The sequence below is a fragment of the Astatotilapia calliptera genome, chromosome 9 (assembly GCF_900246225.1).
Source record: "Astatotilapia calliptera chromosome 9, fAstCal1.2, whole genome shotgun sequence".
Taxonomy (NCBI): Eukaryota; Metazoa; Chordata; class Actinopteri; order Cichliformes; family Cichlidae; genus Astatotilapia; species Astatotilapia calliptera.
Genome location: NC_039310.1, coordinates 24,379,621 through 24,396,573, shown reverse-complemented (window position 1 = coordinate 24,396,573; position 16,953 = coordinate 24,379,621). Strand labels below are relative to the sequence as shown.

General features: G+C 38.1%; 1 protein-coding gene across 4 annotated transcripts in view; it reads right to left on the bottom strand.

Moving 5' to 3' along the window:
• Positions 1-1,266: 1,266 nt before the first annotated feature.
• cnksr2a (connector enhancer of kinase suppressor of Ras 2a) overlaps positions 1,267-16,953 on the bottom strand; it is a 94,445-nt gene continuing 78,758 nt past the window's right edge. For 2 of the 4 annotated variants that reach the window (XM_026180124.1, XM_026180126.1), the window contains exons 19-23: positions 15,013-15,110; positions 14,211-14,432; positions 13,346-13,487; positions 12,029-12,247; positions 9,681-10,144 (exon numbers count right to left, since the gene is read on the bottom strand). In XM_026180124.1, coding sequence (XP_026035909.1) covers positions 9,744-10,144; positions 12,029-12,247; positions 13,346-13,487; positions 14,211-14,432; positions 15,013-15,110 — 1,082 coding nt within the window. In that variant the 3' untranslated portion in view covers positions 9,681-9,743. Of the gene's footprint in view, positions 5,152-9,680; positions 10,145-12,028; positions 12,248-13,345; positions 13,488-14,210; positions 14,433-15,012; positions 15,111-16,953 lie in introns of those variants that run through there. The other 2 variants (XM_026180125.1, XM_026180127.1) reach the window with 2 other exon arrangements.

Here is a 16,953-nt window from a genome sequence, read left to right as displayed (position 1 = left end):
AACAACAAGGCAACGCCAAAAAAGGGAAAGGTTTTGCAGGTGGTGGCCACAGACCAGCTCTCTCCTTATCCTGCCTCACTGATTTTCCTCTAGTTTTGCTTTTTGCCAGCGTCCTAATCGCTGGAGCGGTAACTGCAGTCTTCAGGTTGCACAGATAGTCCAGCTCGTCAAGCCATCACAAAAATATTTGCTTTATGTCCATGGACAGTGTCATATAACATTGTATTGCAGGTAGGATGTGGACCCAGACTACAGGACACTGGAGACAGTGCATGAACACAGCTTTAATGCTGAAGATTTTTCAAAAATGCACAAATACAAAAACAAGGCAGGGCTGGAACCAGGAACAAAAACAATAGGAGTCTAGGGGAAACCACAGAACAAGGGTGCACACAGCCTAGAGGCAGGGAACAAGGGAAGACTCAGACAATAAATATACACCAGGTAATGAGGGAAGAGGAAATAGGTGGGAGCACAACTTGAAGTAATCACAGAAGACAAGACAAGGGAAGCAGAACCAAATATACAGCACGAGAGACTGGAGACCATCAAAATAAAACAGGAAACACCTAACACTGAGGCAAAACTGACACAGATAAAAAAACACGGAGACACGACTAAACAAGGGAGGCAAGAATACACAGGAACTCAAGGAAAGAAATATGAACCAAACTGAAACAGAACTAGATATGAACCAAAACATGAGGGAACTGTGCACATGCTACTGTGCAAAACTGAAATGGCCAACCAAACCACAGAACACAAAACCCTGAGTCTAACAGTTTAGAGGATATCAGGAGATGGGGTGTTACATGAGGAGAGCTGGACAGGGCCATCGAGCCAGCAGCAGCATCAATATCTGCTCGAGTGTGTGAGGAAAAACAGGAGCACTGCCAGAGCCCTACAAAGTGACCTCCAACAGGCTGCTCGTGTGCATGTTTCTGACTAAACTATCAGATAACAAGTGAGGATTTGAGAATACTTCTGGCTACCAAAGGAAAGCCAGACAGCTTGATATCCCTGGAGTTTAACTAACTTATTATACTGTAATAATAAGCTGTTTTATTTATGTATGTATTTGTGCAGTGTAATATGTAGAATAAATTAAATTTGTCACAGGGGAAATTTATTGCAGAAAGTCCTTGTTACTTTTACATTCATTGGTACTTTTTTATTTGTGGTACTTTTACGTATATAGCATTTTAAAAAGCTGAATTTATGATATCAATACGGACTAATTTTCACAGAACAGACCACAAAAAACACTTTCAGCGAAATGACCAACATTTTATTGATCCATCCTCATCTTTCAAGAGAGCATATAGAATGATTACATAAATAAATACTGTTTTTTTTTAATTAACCATAATTTATAGATCGAACATTAAACAATCTTTACTCGACGACAGTCTGTCCAAAAAGAAAAAAAAAACTGAACTAGAATTAGAGACTATCTTCCAAGACACTTAGTTTGCGCTCTATAAATAGAGATCTACTGTATGTAAAGATTTCAAACACAAAAACAGGAAAAAGAATACTGTTTTCATCTATAACAAAGACATGCTACTACAACCAACCACGGGCAGCAGCAGAGAAAGAGCATTCAGTCTATGTGCTTATTATTGTGTGTAGTTGTGTGTGTGTTTATATGTATTTATGATTGCTTTCATAGTTTTGTGCATTGACTTTGAGTATTAAGTCTTTTGGCAACAGCATAGCCTACAAATAACAAACTAATATATTTTTATTAGATTCATATTTCAGTTCCTATGCAAATATGGCCTCATATTCTCTATGCGACATGCAGGATTACAGAGAGCCAAATGGTCTCCAAGGAAAAATCCACCCTTAGAAACTTTTGCATTCTTTTAAGTACTATAAATCTGCGATATTCAGAAAATCTTTCTGTGCTAAAAATGTCTCTTTGCTTTTTTTTGTTTTGGTTTAAATATTTTTGGAGGCTTTTGGGGCGAAACAGAGTAACTTTCCAGAGTTCATACACCTGTATTACTAGGAGTGTGGATGCCATATAAGGCACTGAAAACCAAATGAAAATAACGTCCATGTCTGGAAGTAGCAGTTGCCTAAAAACTAGATAGAAATGCGCTTTTATTTAAAGTTACATTTGTGCAAATTCAAAAATCTACAATAAGATTTGGGTAGATCTATAAAATTTCATATATCAATGATATTTCGGCTTAGAGAATTGTAGTGTACTTTTTTGTAAATTTCATGTATATAATGCGTCATGTATTAAAAAATGTAAAAAAAAAAAAAGTTTTGTGCTGAAAAAATATCAACAAAATTTGACACAAGGCTAGGCTATACTTGTGTAATACCACTTTGTACCACAAGATGATGCAGTGAGTCAATGTGACCTTCATTTAACGAGGCAAGTTATAAAGACTCTTATTTATGCTGCAGTCTCAGTAGGTAAATCAATAGCTGGACATTGTAACAACACCAAAATTATTAAGACTGTGTGACACAAACTTGTGAAATGAAGTTCATTGGCATTTTATTGTCTTTGAAATGGTTGCTTCAGGGATGGGGAACTAATCTGCAACCATTTGCATTAGGTTTCTGTACTCAAAGCAACCTTAGTGAGTAAAGACGGAAACAAAATAATAATAAGATGGAGTCAGTCCGTTGAATGGTGAGAAGTTGGCAAATATATTAGATCTGTGATAATATGGTCGAGGGTATTGCACGCTCAAGTTTCGTAACTACTTACAATCAGCCTCTGACAGAAAAAAAAACCTTACCAGGCACCCACCAAATTTTCCTAGCTGCATAGAGGTTGTTAATCTATCTTTACTCTAGTGTGACTGAGCCAATACAAAGGTGGCCTACAAAAGGCAAAATATTTCCACATGTCCAATGGAAAAATGTCCCCTTGTGTTGATGAAAGTTTCACTTAAGGGTAATATCAAAGAGGTACATCTGAAGTAAAAGCTTTTATCTGGTATTATGTACAAATACACTGCATAAGAAAAACCAAAACTCTAGTGCTGGAGACAGCATGTTTCTATGGCTTTCATCCATCAGTTCACTGCATTGTTTCAATATTGATAGCTCTTAAAAATTTTGAGGCGATTTCTTCAATTTTGGCACCTGAACTCAAGGATAAACTGATTGGATTTTAGTGCTCAAGGGTTGAAACACACTTTTGTCAATAACCTGACAAAATTTCATATATCCAAAATGTTAAATTAATGTTAAGACAGACATGGAAGCAACTTGACTGGGTAATGGAGGGAGTAATCCTAATTTGACTTGCCCAAATTGTGGAAGATATGAAAAGTTGGATTTATTTACATGAAAAGAAAATCATAGCAAACAGAACCTGTGGGCTGAATCTGCCAATCATTGGTGAATTTCTTGCATCAGTTCTTCCCATAATCACTGATGTCAATGGTTCAAACTATGGGTCCAGTAATTTTGTGTTGACTGGTGCCATTTTTGGGTAGGAAACCAGTTCTAGATTGGGAGCTGGCAACTGCACATAGGTGGAACAGAACTGTACTTCTTTTACTATACTATATATAAACATTCATATCTGCAAAAGCTAAAAAGAATATTCATCAGTGAGAAGCTCTCTCAGATTTAGGAAGCTCCATCTATAGTTAGACCAAGTTTCTAATTTTCAGTGCAATAATAATTATAATGCAAGACAAAACCTTTTATCATCATTGCAAGAAATGTTAAGTAAAGCCATGTAACATTATATTTTCCTCTTTCTGTGGATGGCACCTAGTATTTGTTTACATGTCATTAAAATGCAGCTTTCAATATGTATACAAAGTAAACGAAACATTAGACATTTCTAGTAGCTGTTTTTGTTTTGCAATTAATAAAAGTATCATTAAAAGATCCTATTTTATTTACTATTGTGTAAAAATTTTAAAAGAAACTTGAAAACTCCCTTGATCATTGCAAGCTTTTATTCTCGAAGCAACAAGAATAACTGTTGTTCTCTATTTATGCCTGTATATGTCTGTACAACAGATTTAACTGCATGTAGTGTTCTATTTTTCCAAATGTAAAAACCACACTGCTTTAATGTGCATATGCGAAGTTATAAAGCAGTAAATGGCAGTTTCTGAAAGGCATACTGTGTTTTTGGAGTGTGAACTGAAGTTCAATAATAAAGCAACAGCAGATAATGGGCTCCTAACTACACCATGTGATGCCTGATGCATTGCTAGAAAAGCATTTGAGGGTGGATTTTTCCTTCAAATGGGTCCTATTCCAGGAGGAGTGTGCATGCTTCAGGTCCAGCCCAGCACAGTACACGAATCTACCAAACCAGCACAAACAAAAGTCTCTAAAACTAGATAGAAACTGAGACTAGTGTTTTGTTTTGTTTTTTAAAAAAAAGACCTTTGCTTATTGTTGTCTACTGTAGCACTCACTGTACAGTAAATATCATCATAGACATCAAGTATAAGGCTTGAAAGAATACAACGTATGTGGCTATTAGAGCGTCTATGAGACACTGTGCAGTCACAGTATGAAAATGGCACAATAAGCAAGATGGAGAAAGATACAACTCTGTAATCCCACTGGATGAGAAGTCTGTATGAAGATGATGAAGATCCTTCTTTATATGGTTTTCCATGGAGAGTATTTTAGGTACGCAGCACAAAAGCTAACATATAATACTCAAGAATCAGTGTCAGTGTCCACCCTCGAGCCATCTGGAGTGGCATGACCAATCAGCTCGAAGACTGATGTGACACGAGGGTCTTCGCAAAAACACGTCATGTTGCACTTGTCACACGGCGGCTGCTCAAAGCGCATCTCTACTCTCGCCTCTCGACTCAGTTCGTCACTAAGATTTCTCCGATCGCAGCTCTGATGCCTCAAAGCATCAACTGCAATTTGTTCAACTCAATCCAAAATCAGCTGATGAGAGCAATTTAAGCGTGTGTGTTGCTTTTGCTTTTCGCGTCAGACGTGCGTCTCAATGTAGGAGTGCGTGTGAGAGAGCGACGGGGTGAGGGGCGGGCCAGGATCTGAGTCGGCGGCCGAGTTCGGCTCCTGAGTGAACAGCTCCTGATAGGCTCTCTTCCACTCCTGGAACTCTGCCGACGACAGCTGGGGTTTGGCCAGCAGCCTGTCAATCAGCGCTAGTTCCCCCTCCCTGTCCTATGGGGGATGCAGAAACAGAGGAGGGGCGGGTCACTTTTCAAAATATCGCTCTTCTTTAAGACGCAGACACACGGAAAGCAAGACACACACTTAATGGGGATACACTAAGATTTGGGGAGATTTGACATGTGATCACCTTGCATAGAACACTTAAAAAACAACTGTTTTCATCCGTCATTGTTCTACTGAATATATTCACTACCTTCCATGTGTATTCACAATGAATGCATGGGCTACTTTTGAAGTAATTCAGTGTATATAATTTGGTAAATTTCAGTATCGCATTTTGAAACACCTTTAAATTACTACTTAGTTCATCATTCAGCACATTATCTACTATTAACTAATCCACTCGTAGGACATTTATTAAAACCTATTTAAATTAATATTTAATATTCTTGGGCAGTATGCAGTATATTAAGGCACTAAATACACTATTGTTAATATATACTGATGCAGTAATGCATTTTAATTCCACAATAGTAATAACTTTTGCATGATGATTACCACAAAAACTTTTATAGAAGAACGATGTAAGCATGTCAAAGTGTTGACGTTTCTCTGAGTTAGGACTAAAAGAAGCATCAAAATAAACACAGCTACCAATAGTAAAAGTACGAATTGTGAATAAAAAAATACTATACTGTTCAACTTCAGCTAGAATAGCCTAGTGTTTGATATTATCATTAGATACTGCTTGATAACTGATATGACTATATCATGAATTACTATGATTAAAATGATAATTTTTTAAGATGATTATTACTGTTATTAGCAGTAACAGTAGTAGTAAGAGTCAAAATATAATACTTGGCTAAATGTAGTTTCCAAGTGTTGTAACAGACCCACTTTTGCTACTATTTTAAGAAGTAAAAAGGTCTTATTGAAAAAAAAAAAAAGATTGTAAGCATTTATAAAAATGTATTATTTATTTTATTTATATTAAAAACCTATTAAATTCATATTTAAAACTGGGTTTGTTTTTTGAAAAGTCACCTTTTTCCTATCATAATACATCAGAAAACTAAAAATGTTTCTGTTTGACAAGTTACATTCTTCAGATGCTAATAAATGAAATAATGTTTTTTAACTTTTTTTTAAAGCAATGATCTAATTGTGCAATTCTAATTGTAGATGTCTAATATTTGTATTAGCCCCTTTAAAAACGAGTTCCTCTTTGTTTGATAAAAGTTAAACACATTCACTGGATCTTTCTTTCTTTATAACTTATCTAAGCCTCTTTGTTCAAGTGACAGTTAATGAATTTGAAATGCATCAGCAGTTACAAACATTTTTGTGACAGCACTGTCAACTTTCTTTTCTAAATTACATGGGAAATCATTGTTAATAAATTGTGTATAATTGAAAGGCAACGATGATATGTTGCTATATGACAGCGGTATCGTGATGGTGAAATATACATTGCTTCAGTTAATGTTCAGTCAGTAGTAGATTATTTCTAATTTAGCACTTCATGATCTTCGACTTTGTGCTGAAGCTGTTATTAAACACAACACACGAATCTCTTCTCTTGTTATTCCTTCTGCCATCACATTCTCATTCAAATGTATCATGTTGTTTTGGTCCAATTTTAATGTGCAGAAACACACAAAGAAAATATGAAATCCTTTGTTGTTTCCACAGCAACCACTGCAGATATGTTGATGCTGCCTGAACGCACAAATCCAACCTGATCCCTTGTAAATAGCAATTAAAATGTAGCCTCTACTAGGGTCACTGTGGTGTCTTCTGAAGATTATTTGTGAAACTTTTCATCCATGCTCCCCCCAAAGCTTGGTATATACCTTTAAAAGACGCGAGACAAGCAAACAAACACATAAGCTTCCCCACCCAACCAGACAAAAAAAACCTGATGTACCTGCAAGCAATAAAGCCTCCATGCCCTCACTTGCCATCCCGCCCCCATACACGGAGGAAGCAACAAAGAAACAAACTCTAGAGACATAAAAAAAACAGCAAAAGAGCCACCCAGCCTGGGAGCATCACTGCTGCTCAGACAGCATGAAGCAACAGACGGCTGCTTGACATCTGAGGACTCTGAGGAGACACACTGTGACAGATAACGCCACTAAAACTAACAAGACAGACATCTTCCAGCACATGAGCGGTGTTTATGTGTGCATCACAGTCAGAAATTATCATAAATATACAATTATGAAATAAATCCTCATGGAGAGAGCCATTCTTCTGTCTTATCATAGCTTTAACAAATGTTTTATTTTTGAACAGATGAGAAAAAGTGTTTCTATTTTACAAGCAGCACGTTTTGCCTTGAGGTCAATAGCCTTTGCACAATTTCTGAAGTAAACCATTATTTCAAGAAATCTTACAGTTCAAAAGGTTTGTGAAGAAGGAATGGGGAGGAGGCAGTTTCTGATAAGATTTTAGAGGAGTATGACCTGTAAGATTAATAATATGAGGTGAAATACAGTGTTGCATTTCACAAAAATTGAATTCTATGGAAGGAAAATAAAGTTCAACAAAACTGACCTTTTGCTAAGCTCCAGACTCAAAAGTGTCTGTTCCTATATGCCTTTATTGTTTGTGTGAGTACCTACTGGCAGCAACTTCTCTTACTGAGGTCCATTTCGTTGTTTTTAGTAAGCAAACGTCTGTTCCCGAGAGCAATTCTGTTAACCATCGTGTTGTGTCCTAGTCAAACGTTTTACAGATTTCACAGAAGAGCTGAAAATAAAGCCAATGCAGAAATGCCTCAAAGCTGCAGCTTCTCAAAAGGCCCTTTGAGGCCGCCTCCAATACTGATTCAATCTCCATAGATTCTCAAAATATCCAAATTTACAGCACAAATAAAGATGTTTGGAAAAATGGATTTTGTGTTTTTAGCATGCAAACTGTATCCTTCTTTAAACTCGGTTAAAGGTTAAACTTATGGATCATTAAGGGTGTGGCCGCTTTGAGTTTAAGGTTATGAGTCTCTACTGAAAGACACTGTAAGGAGTCGTCTGTACACCTGTTTTGGCAGATATAGTTTGGTTTGAGGCTGTTCACCAAAATTAACATCTCATTGGCTAACAGTTGCATACCGAGCCAGCAAACACAGATGACAGGATTTCTATACAATTTTGCTTTTAACTTCTGTCGTAAAATACTTTTTTTTTATTGCATTACTTTTCTCCAGCAAATATTTTATCTAGAGAAGGGGTCTCGAACTCCAGTCCTCGAGGGCTGGTATCCTGAAACCTTTCCATGTTTCTCTTTTCCAACACACCTGAATAAAATTAGTAGGTCACTAGCAAGAGTATAGAACTTGACTGCATGTTGAAGTGGCAAACACTAATCCTACTCAAGTAAATTTAAGTCAATGTTAAGTGTTTGGAAAAATTTACTCCTAAAAGTACTTTTATTGCACCATGTTCATTCACTCACGAGCTGCTGTAACATGAATCAAATGGCTGAATTGCCACCTAAGTTCTATCCAGTTGTTAAGTGATGACGTGGCGAATCCTACTTCCGGGCCTAAAGTAGTCTGCGTTTAATATGGCTTTTGTGTTGTTAACATGTTTAATGTTATGTATTTTCTTCTATTTAATCTCAAAAAGCTCCTAAAACAGTCAGTGATCACTGTTGACCTCCCTCAGCTTTTATTACCGCTAATCATTTATTTAAGCTCAGTTTTTAAAACCTTAGGATGTAACTACAGCCCAGCCCATGCAGCAGTATATGAATGACTAACCTCGTATTGTGGATGGATTATCTCAGTTGTTCTCCTGGCTGAAGTTTGGTCCTTTTACACCATCCTGCCATGCGATTACATTTGTTCCTGACCACCGAGAACACTCACGGTAACTTTTATCGAGTGGAAAAAAAGTTAGCTTGTTTATATGCTATGCTAACATAGCTGTGTCGCTAGCGGTCACGTAGCACATCATTATATACCAGCTAGCCAAACTTCAGTAAGCCTACAAACGTCACTGCTGTTTAGTTCTCTGTCTACATTTATGTTGGAAGTGATAACAGAGCTGTACGTTTTAATTTGTTTCCAAAACCCCCAGTCAGGACATGCTATATTGTATTTAGATAGAAGCTAGCGAGCTAACTTTCTGCTAACTTCTAACTCCGTTAAATGTCATAAATTCCGTTTTCATGGATGCCTGGATGTTAAACTCAATCGTTACACCTGGTAGAGCAGAACGCTGATCATTTTATTATAGATGAAAGACTTTAGACAGTTTTTCAACTCTCAGTAATGCCATAGTGATCGTTTGATATATGGACCTGTAGCGGAGTTTAGGCCCAGACACGGCTAGTGACGTCAGACTGAACAACCGGATAGAGTCTTGCTAATGTCCTACTAATTGTGTTCAGGTGTGTTGCAACTGGGACACATGGAAAGGACACCAGACCTCGAGGACTGGAGTTCGAGACCAGTATCCCACACACATACTGTCAGTATCAGCAGTACACTGCAATAGCAATTAATTTTGTACAAGTGAAAATAAATGCACCACAAACATCAAAAACAACTTTAACTGAAATGTTAGTTTTTTTTATTTCTTCAAATGTGGTAAACGTCTTGCTTATAAAATGTTTGTACGCTGGTTTGTTTTTTATAGTATTTCAAATGGCCAGAAATGCATCACACAAACCCGGTGTCTACATCTGTACAAACATCGACAAGAGTTTGGGTGAGAGGTTAGGGAAAGGTCAGTCGTCTCGTCAGAAATTAAAATCCTCCTGTGCCTCTGTAAGTGTGCATGTGTTTGGCGTGCCCCCGTGCTCGTCTTGCGCATGTGTCTATATGAATGAGAGTGAGGACCAACCTTCAACGTGGAGGTCAGTATGCGGAGGCGGTGCAGGCGCTCGTTGAGATGAGGGTCAGCGGCCCTTCGGAGAAATGACTGCCTGAACTCTGACTGACCTTTGGACTCCGACCCCCGACCCAGAGGACAGACCCCACCCTGCTCGCACGCACGAAACAGGTCGCCCAGCGAGGCACCTTCACTGCCACCTTCAGAGCAGTCAGAGGGGAAACAGAGACCCGCACATTTAATGTTGAGTTGAACTCTTTGCTTCACATCTGTTACAGGATTAGAAGCTAAAAGGCCGGGGAGCGCCTTAAGTTATATCTCAGATCAACCACTGGAGGACAGCAGCACACCTCGACACATCTACGACATTGTGTAATGATTTGTATTAGTCACAGCAGGATTATTAACGAGGAGAAAATCCTGTCAGCCTCAGGGACACCCTCATCACTTTGGCAGTTTTATTTCCTTGCTCACATTATAATTGATTGTTCAATCCATTCCCTAACAAATGCAACATATATCATGCTATTACATAAATCAGTCTTATTTACTCTTGCAGTCCTTTCTTTTCATATGCTGCTTGCCTCACCTTGGCAACAGGAGCACCGTGGTGTCATTAGCCTCATTAGATCAATGTATGACTGCAGTGTGCTCTGCTTCAAGCTGATGATGATTTAAATGGATATGTCTGTGCCTGAGAGCAGTTTTTATATATGGCACATGTGCTGACATCTTCACCTTAAAAAGAAATTTCCTTTTTCCCCCTCCCCCTCAGTCTCTAGTGGCTGTCATTCACAGCGAGACACATTTTTGCGCTCTGCTGTTACCCAAAAAATGCATCACTGAGAGCAGCACCAGCTTCTTCTACTGAGTTAATCCCCAACATAAAATATTTTGTCCTTCAGTGAAATCGAGAAGGTCAAACATGCAATTATTTTTTTCCAGATTTGATCATTCCAGCTCGTTGTGTCAGTGGCTAGAACTAGCTCAGAATTAGCTGTCATTGTATGAAACACCCGAGCCCCCGTTATTATGGAGCAATATTAAGTACTTGGAAGTATTTTCCCTCATTGAGCTCTTGCAGTGAAAATAGCGTGCAGCACATAGCAATTCAACAAATGTCATGAAAACCAGACTGTATATAAAAGCTAGACATAGTCATCGTGGCATCACCCATTGGTTTTGGACTACAGAAAACCTCAATCTTGGTGTTTTTGCTCCCACAAGTTACTGAATTTGAAAGCCCTAAGTTATAAGCTAAGGGTAGTGAGCATGTGTAGCAATCTGCATCCAAAAACCACACAGGTACAAAGCATAGACACGGATACTGGTGCTTAGAAACCGATAATTGGTGCTTAGTAACAGACTGATAAAATACTAGAATTTCACTTAGAATGAACTGTAACTCGCAGCAGGCCATATCATTTTTGGCATTTAATTCAATTAAATGGCTCTAAAAGGTTAAAACACAGCTTTGGGCCAGCCTCAAGTGGTCAAGAGAGGAACTGCAGTTCTGCAGTGGGGAATTTTGCATTGGCTTTAGTTTTCATCCACAGACGTGGCTGCTTGCAGTCTCATAGCAACATAATGAAATTCTGTTGTTAAAAGAAGTTTTCAAAGTTTGAATTGTGAGGCTTTTTTCTTGCTTTCAGACAAAGCAGCAACCTCACTAATGGCCCTTAAAGAAGACCATGTAGCTTGGGAACGGCTGGTTTAAACCATTTGTGCAATCCTTTAGGAGAGCTCATTATTCTCCCCTATATAACATTTCATATGTTTCTCTGTTATTTGAATTTATTTTTTTCTAATGCAACACTGCTTGTTTGGTAGCTAGTTTTAACTGTTAAATTGCATCAATGTTCAGATGTTGTGGCTGGTTCATAGTCTGATTTAAAGTATTTTCGCTTTATTTTTATTGCCTAAAATCTCTGTGTACTGTATAATGAATGCTGCTTTTGTCTTTACTGTAGTGTTGATTTGGTGTTAAAACATAGTGAATAAAAATAATGCTTCCGGATTAGCTTTAAGCTCTCTGTGCCCTTGTAAGCATTTCACACCAAAAGCCTGATCCAGCATGAACTCACCGTTGTGTGTTTGCTGTTCTTCTTTTGCAGGCGGTGCGAGGAGCGTGTGGAGGTTGCTGTCTCGTGGCAGTGTGAAGCTGCGGGGTTTCCCTCCCTGGGTTGCCATAGGAATCAGCCTCTGCATTGCCATGGGCAACGGGACATTCCTCGGAGCAGGAAGAGTGTAAACGGCTCCGGCCATCATTGAGCCACCACCTGGCTCAGCAAAGACGGCGTCCTCTGCAATGAAAAGAAAAGAAAATTGATTTGCTGTTATTTGAGTCATGAATGCAACATGACTCATTTCTTTAAAAGAACACTCTGTTCAATACAGTAACATTTATTTTAAATATATTCTGACTGAATCAGAGACACATTGCTATTCCAGCTTTAAAGCCACTGTCCACATTGGAGCATCAGAAAGAACACTTAACACATACATTACTATTAAACACAAGATCATATATAAAACACACAAGCTTCAAGCTGCATCAGCAGCTGCACAAAATATTTGACAAATATCATTGCAGGCAGGGGTCAAAGTTGATTTTAATGAGGGGGAGCTGAAGCTGATGATCACAGATGATAGCAGACAGTTTTCATGGGGGCGCTTTCTTGAGCAGAGAGTAGTTCCTGTCAAAACACTAGAAATTCTGCTCTGTGTATGGACCTTTCAAAATTTTAATGGCACACTTTCTGGAAAAGCTTTCTTGTTCTTGGTATTAATAAAATAACAATCTAAGATATAGCAAATTTAAAAAAAAAAAAAAAACACTTTTTTTGCAGTTCTGTTACTTTTAGTGAAGCAACCATTTTGTTAAATTTGATGGGGTAAAAGTACAAAGGTATAATATACAGTATATATAAGTATATATAATAAGTCTATATTTCTATATAAGACACTGCTATACAAGACCATATTGTACAGAATTAATTATTAATTAATTAATTCACTCATTTATTTTATAGCTCAGGGAAAAAAAATGGCATTCCTGGTACAGGTAGATACAGTATTGAAGATGGACATAACTAATATGATGTCATCATGTTATCATGATGTCATCCACTGGTTTCTACAGGCTTGTTTTGAAGCCTCAAGATGAGCATTTCCACTGTTGTCATCTTGTTTTTAAAACAAATGTGATAGGAAGGGGCGTGCCTTACTGTGAAATTGATTGCTCATTGACTCTATCCACAACTATCGCCATCTTTTGGCCTTGAGATAAAATGCAGGCTTAAGGCACTTTCACACTGGTTTAATTTTTCCAAGCAAATGCTACGTCTATGTTTCATAATGTCAGTGCATGGAATAAGAGTTTGCATGACAGAAAACACTACCAAGTGGTCCAGTTTGAAGGTAGTGCAGTCCAGCCTCGGTCAATGGCGTCTCAATCAGGTCCTGCCAAGAGCGCCTCTGCGATGATGAAGAGCGGCCCGGGGACCCTGTCTCACTACTGCCCCCAGCAGGACTGGAGCGGTACTACAGAAAACAACAGATAAACAAATTATTCAGTAGACTTACCAGATGCAATCAAAGCATGTGGTCCCATATGAAGGCAGCTCCTATATTACAAATTGTAGTTTATTGTTGGTAAAATGTATTTCTCTAAACATAATATGCTAATTAGGAAACAGTCTGTTGCACTATATTCATCATCTTCTAGAGTCTGAACTTAGGAACAAAATCTATTTGATATAATTTATACGGTAATTGAAATCAAGAGTCCCACACTATAGTTAGTAATAGTATACCACCATCAGTTGGCTGAACCATTGATATACATGCAAAGCTGGGTGGATCCACGCTTTACTTGTTCTTTTAACATCAGAATGTCACAGCAGAACTATGTAATGGTTGTGTGGAAAAATCTCAGTGGATCAGTACTTTCTGAAATATTGAGACCAGCCTGTCAATAACTATCCCACATTCAAAGTCACTTCTTACCCATTCTGATGCTCTTTTTAAACTTCAGAAGGCCTTCTTTCCCATGTCCGCATGCTTAAACGAACTGAGTTAATGTCATGTGATTAGCTAACTATGCATCAGCGTTAAATAGCAGTTGAATAGATGAATGTAGTAAAGTGGCTGGTGAGTGTAAATTCAGACTAAAAAGCATATTCATGCTCCGAAGTCGAAAGAACAATTTCCGAACTGTTGAAATGAGACCATTAAACTCAGGTAATATTAAACATCATCACACACCTCTACAGGATCACATCTGTACTGTACGTCGCTGCTGTTGCTGCCCCCTGCTTTTCTGCCACTGTGTGTGGTGCCTCCCCCAAGAGGACCAGGGTGGTACTGCGGCTCTGCAGCTGCAGCAGGGGGCTCGCCACAAAGGAAGTCCTCTTGGGATGAGCGAGAGCGAGACGTCTCTGTGGAAGACAGCCGAGTGGTCCGACCTCCTTCCAAGTAGGCGCTCATCTGATAGAGAAAAAGGAAGGGAGACAATGTGGCAGACATCAAATGATCGCCTTGTTTCATTCAACCATATGACACACTTCAAAGAAAGGATTTCATCAGCATGCCTGCCTGATTGAGTAAGTGTGTGATATGGTAGGTGAGAGACAAGAAGACAAAGCAGAGGGGTGTTTGAGTGACTATTATTATCTTAAAACTTAGCAGCCTGTGTTTTGTAACTTCAATTACATGGACAAGGTGCTGTTGGTGTTTCCTTTCTTTTACCCTATGATTAAAAAAAACATAGCCCAGGACAGAGATGCATGATGTACAGCAACCCATTTCAACTTCAAATATAGCAACATTTATGTTTAATATAGCCTCAGCACTATCTGTACTTATTGCTTTATTGGCAATAATTCCAACTGTTACAGTGGACTAGGAAGCACAAGGCCTCAATTTAGCCTCCGAGTACAATATCTACCTTGTGAGAGATGCAATACAGTTTACAGTGTGTGTGTGTGTGTGTGTGTGTGTGTGTGTGTGTGTGTGTGTGTGTGTGTGTGTGTGTGTGTGTGTGCGTGTTTGAGAGAGAGTGACTCACTGATGGAGGCCGTGGGTAGGTGTCATATGGAGGTGGGGGACTGTCCTGTTTGGGGCTGGAGGCAGCGTCATCCTCATGTTCACTTTCACTCCAGTAATCTACAGGAAACCCACCCACATACTGTCAGATCCATCCGTACACATACATCTAGTGTATTTGTAGTATCATGCACATTTTACATATTAGCTTAGAGTGTTGTTTCTTAATGGGAACCAATTACACTTTTCCTTATTTTCTGTCATTTATTAAACTGATGGATGCTCATATTAAACATGATTGAAGTGATGAATAATCAGTAGTCAGTGTACACCGTAAAAAAAAGAAAATCCTAAAAAAACAGTAATATTCCAGCAGCTGGGGGCAAAAATAATACCAGAAAATAACAGAAAATAACTTTCTCATGAAAATAAGGTTATTTTCAGTAATGACAATACAGTTTGTTGCCCTAATTTTACATGGGATTTTGCCTTTTTCAAGTGCTTTTAAACATTAAATTAGGAACACTTTAATGTGATTAAACAATGAAATTACCTATAAACAAGGTCAATGAATGCGGCAATATGAATAATAATACTTAAATGTACAGAAATATACAGTTAACAGTTGGTTTAAATAATAATGGATTGCATTTATTTTGAGACCCTCAAAGCGCGTTACAATTCCACTTTATAATCCCCCCTCTGGCCATCACCAGTAGGTGGTAGGTGAAGTGTCTTGCCCAAGGACACAACGACCGAGAGTGTCCGAGCCGGGGCTCGAACCAGCAACCTTCTGATTACAAGGTGAACTGCCAACTATTGAGCCACAATCGCCCTAAATGACAATAATAATTATTATTATTGATGTAAAAAAAGTTTATAAGAATCATTTTATATATTTTTCCATAGCATTACATTTGAATTTAACAGTTCAATCTTTTAAATAATGGACAAATATTTGTGAAATTATGGTCCATTTGTGAAAGTATTTTAACAATCTAAATATGCATATGTACAGACAAATATATTTAAAAAAACAAAATTATGTTTTATTACATTTACAGTGATTTTACGTTAATTTACATTTGGAATGTAAAATCACAGTCTATTTATGTAAATTTAATGATATTCTAGAAGAACAGTACAAAACTGTAAAATACACAGTAAAATACTTTTATATTACTTTTTTTTTTTTTTTTTTTACAATGTATGTAGATATTAGAAAAAGTTCAGCCCTGTTTGAGATTTTGTTGTTGGTTTTTGTCCTTCTCTTGGCTCTATATGATGACACTATAGTTATTTCTAACATGGCCACATCAGGTACATTGCTCTGGCTCTGAGCAAATTAGCGCAATCAACCTGCTGTTCAAACCTTCTGTTTGCTAGTGGAAGCCTCTTAGTGATTCTGTTGGGTTTTTACTTTGCAAAGTAATGTGGTTAAGATGACTATTGATGGGAACTGGTGCTATATGAATCAAATTCTTTTGAATCAAATCAAAAGGGAGGGCAGCCTCATGGTAGAAGAGCTAGGATAATCTGAAGAGCTGCATAAAATAAAGTAAATGGATAAATATAGTATTTATTATTTATTATTTATTTGTACTAAGTATTCCACCATTTTCTTTCCATTTATCCACCTGTCTATTGATTTACCTTCCATTCAGCCATCGGAATACCATGAGAGATAGAAAACATGCCCCAAGTACATCTATCAGGTTAACATCTTATCAGGCATTTTGTGCCACAGTTCCCAAATGGAGTTGGAGGTTGAATTCTTGTTTGTCCCACATAGCAAAATTGGTATGGCTCGGATCTGGCCAACACAATGTGCTTACACATAACCCACATACCGCAAAGAATGACGGTGGCCCAGATCTGGTTTGCCAGAGGTGGCCCACACATAGGCCAGCACAAGGCCAGCTGCAGACACACTGGTGGTCCTGTGCTGGCCCAGAACAGTTTC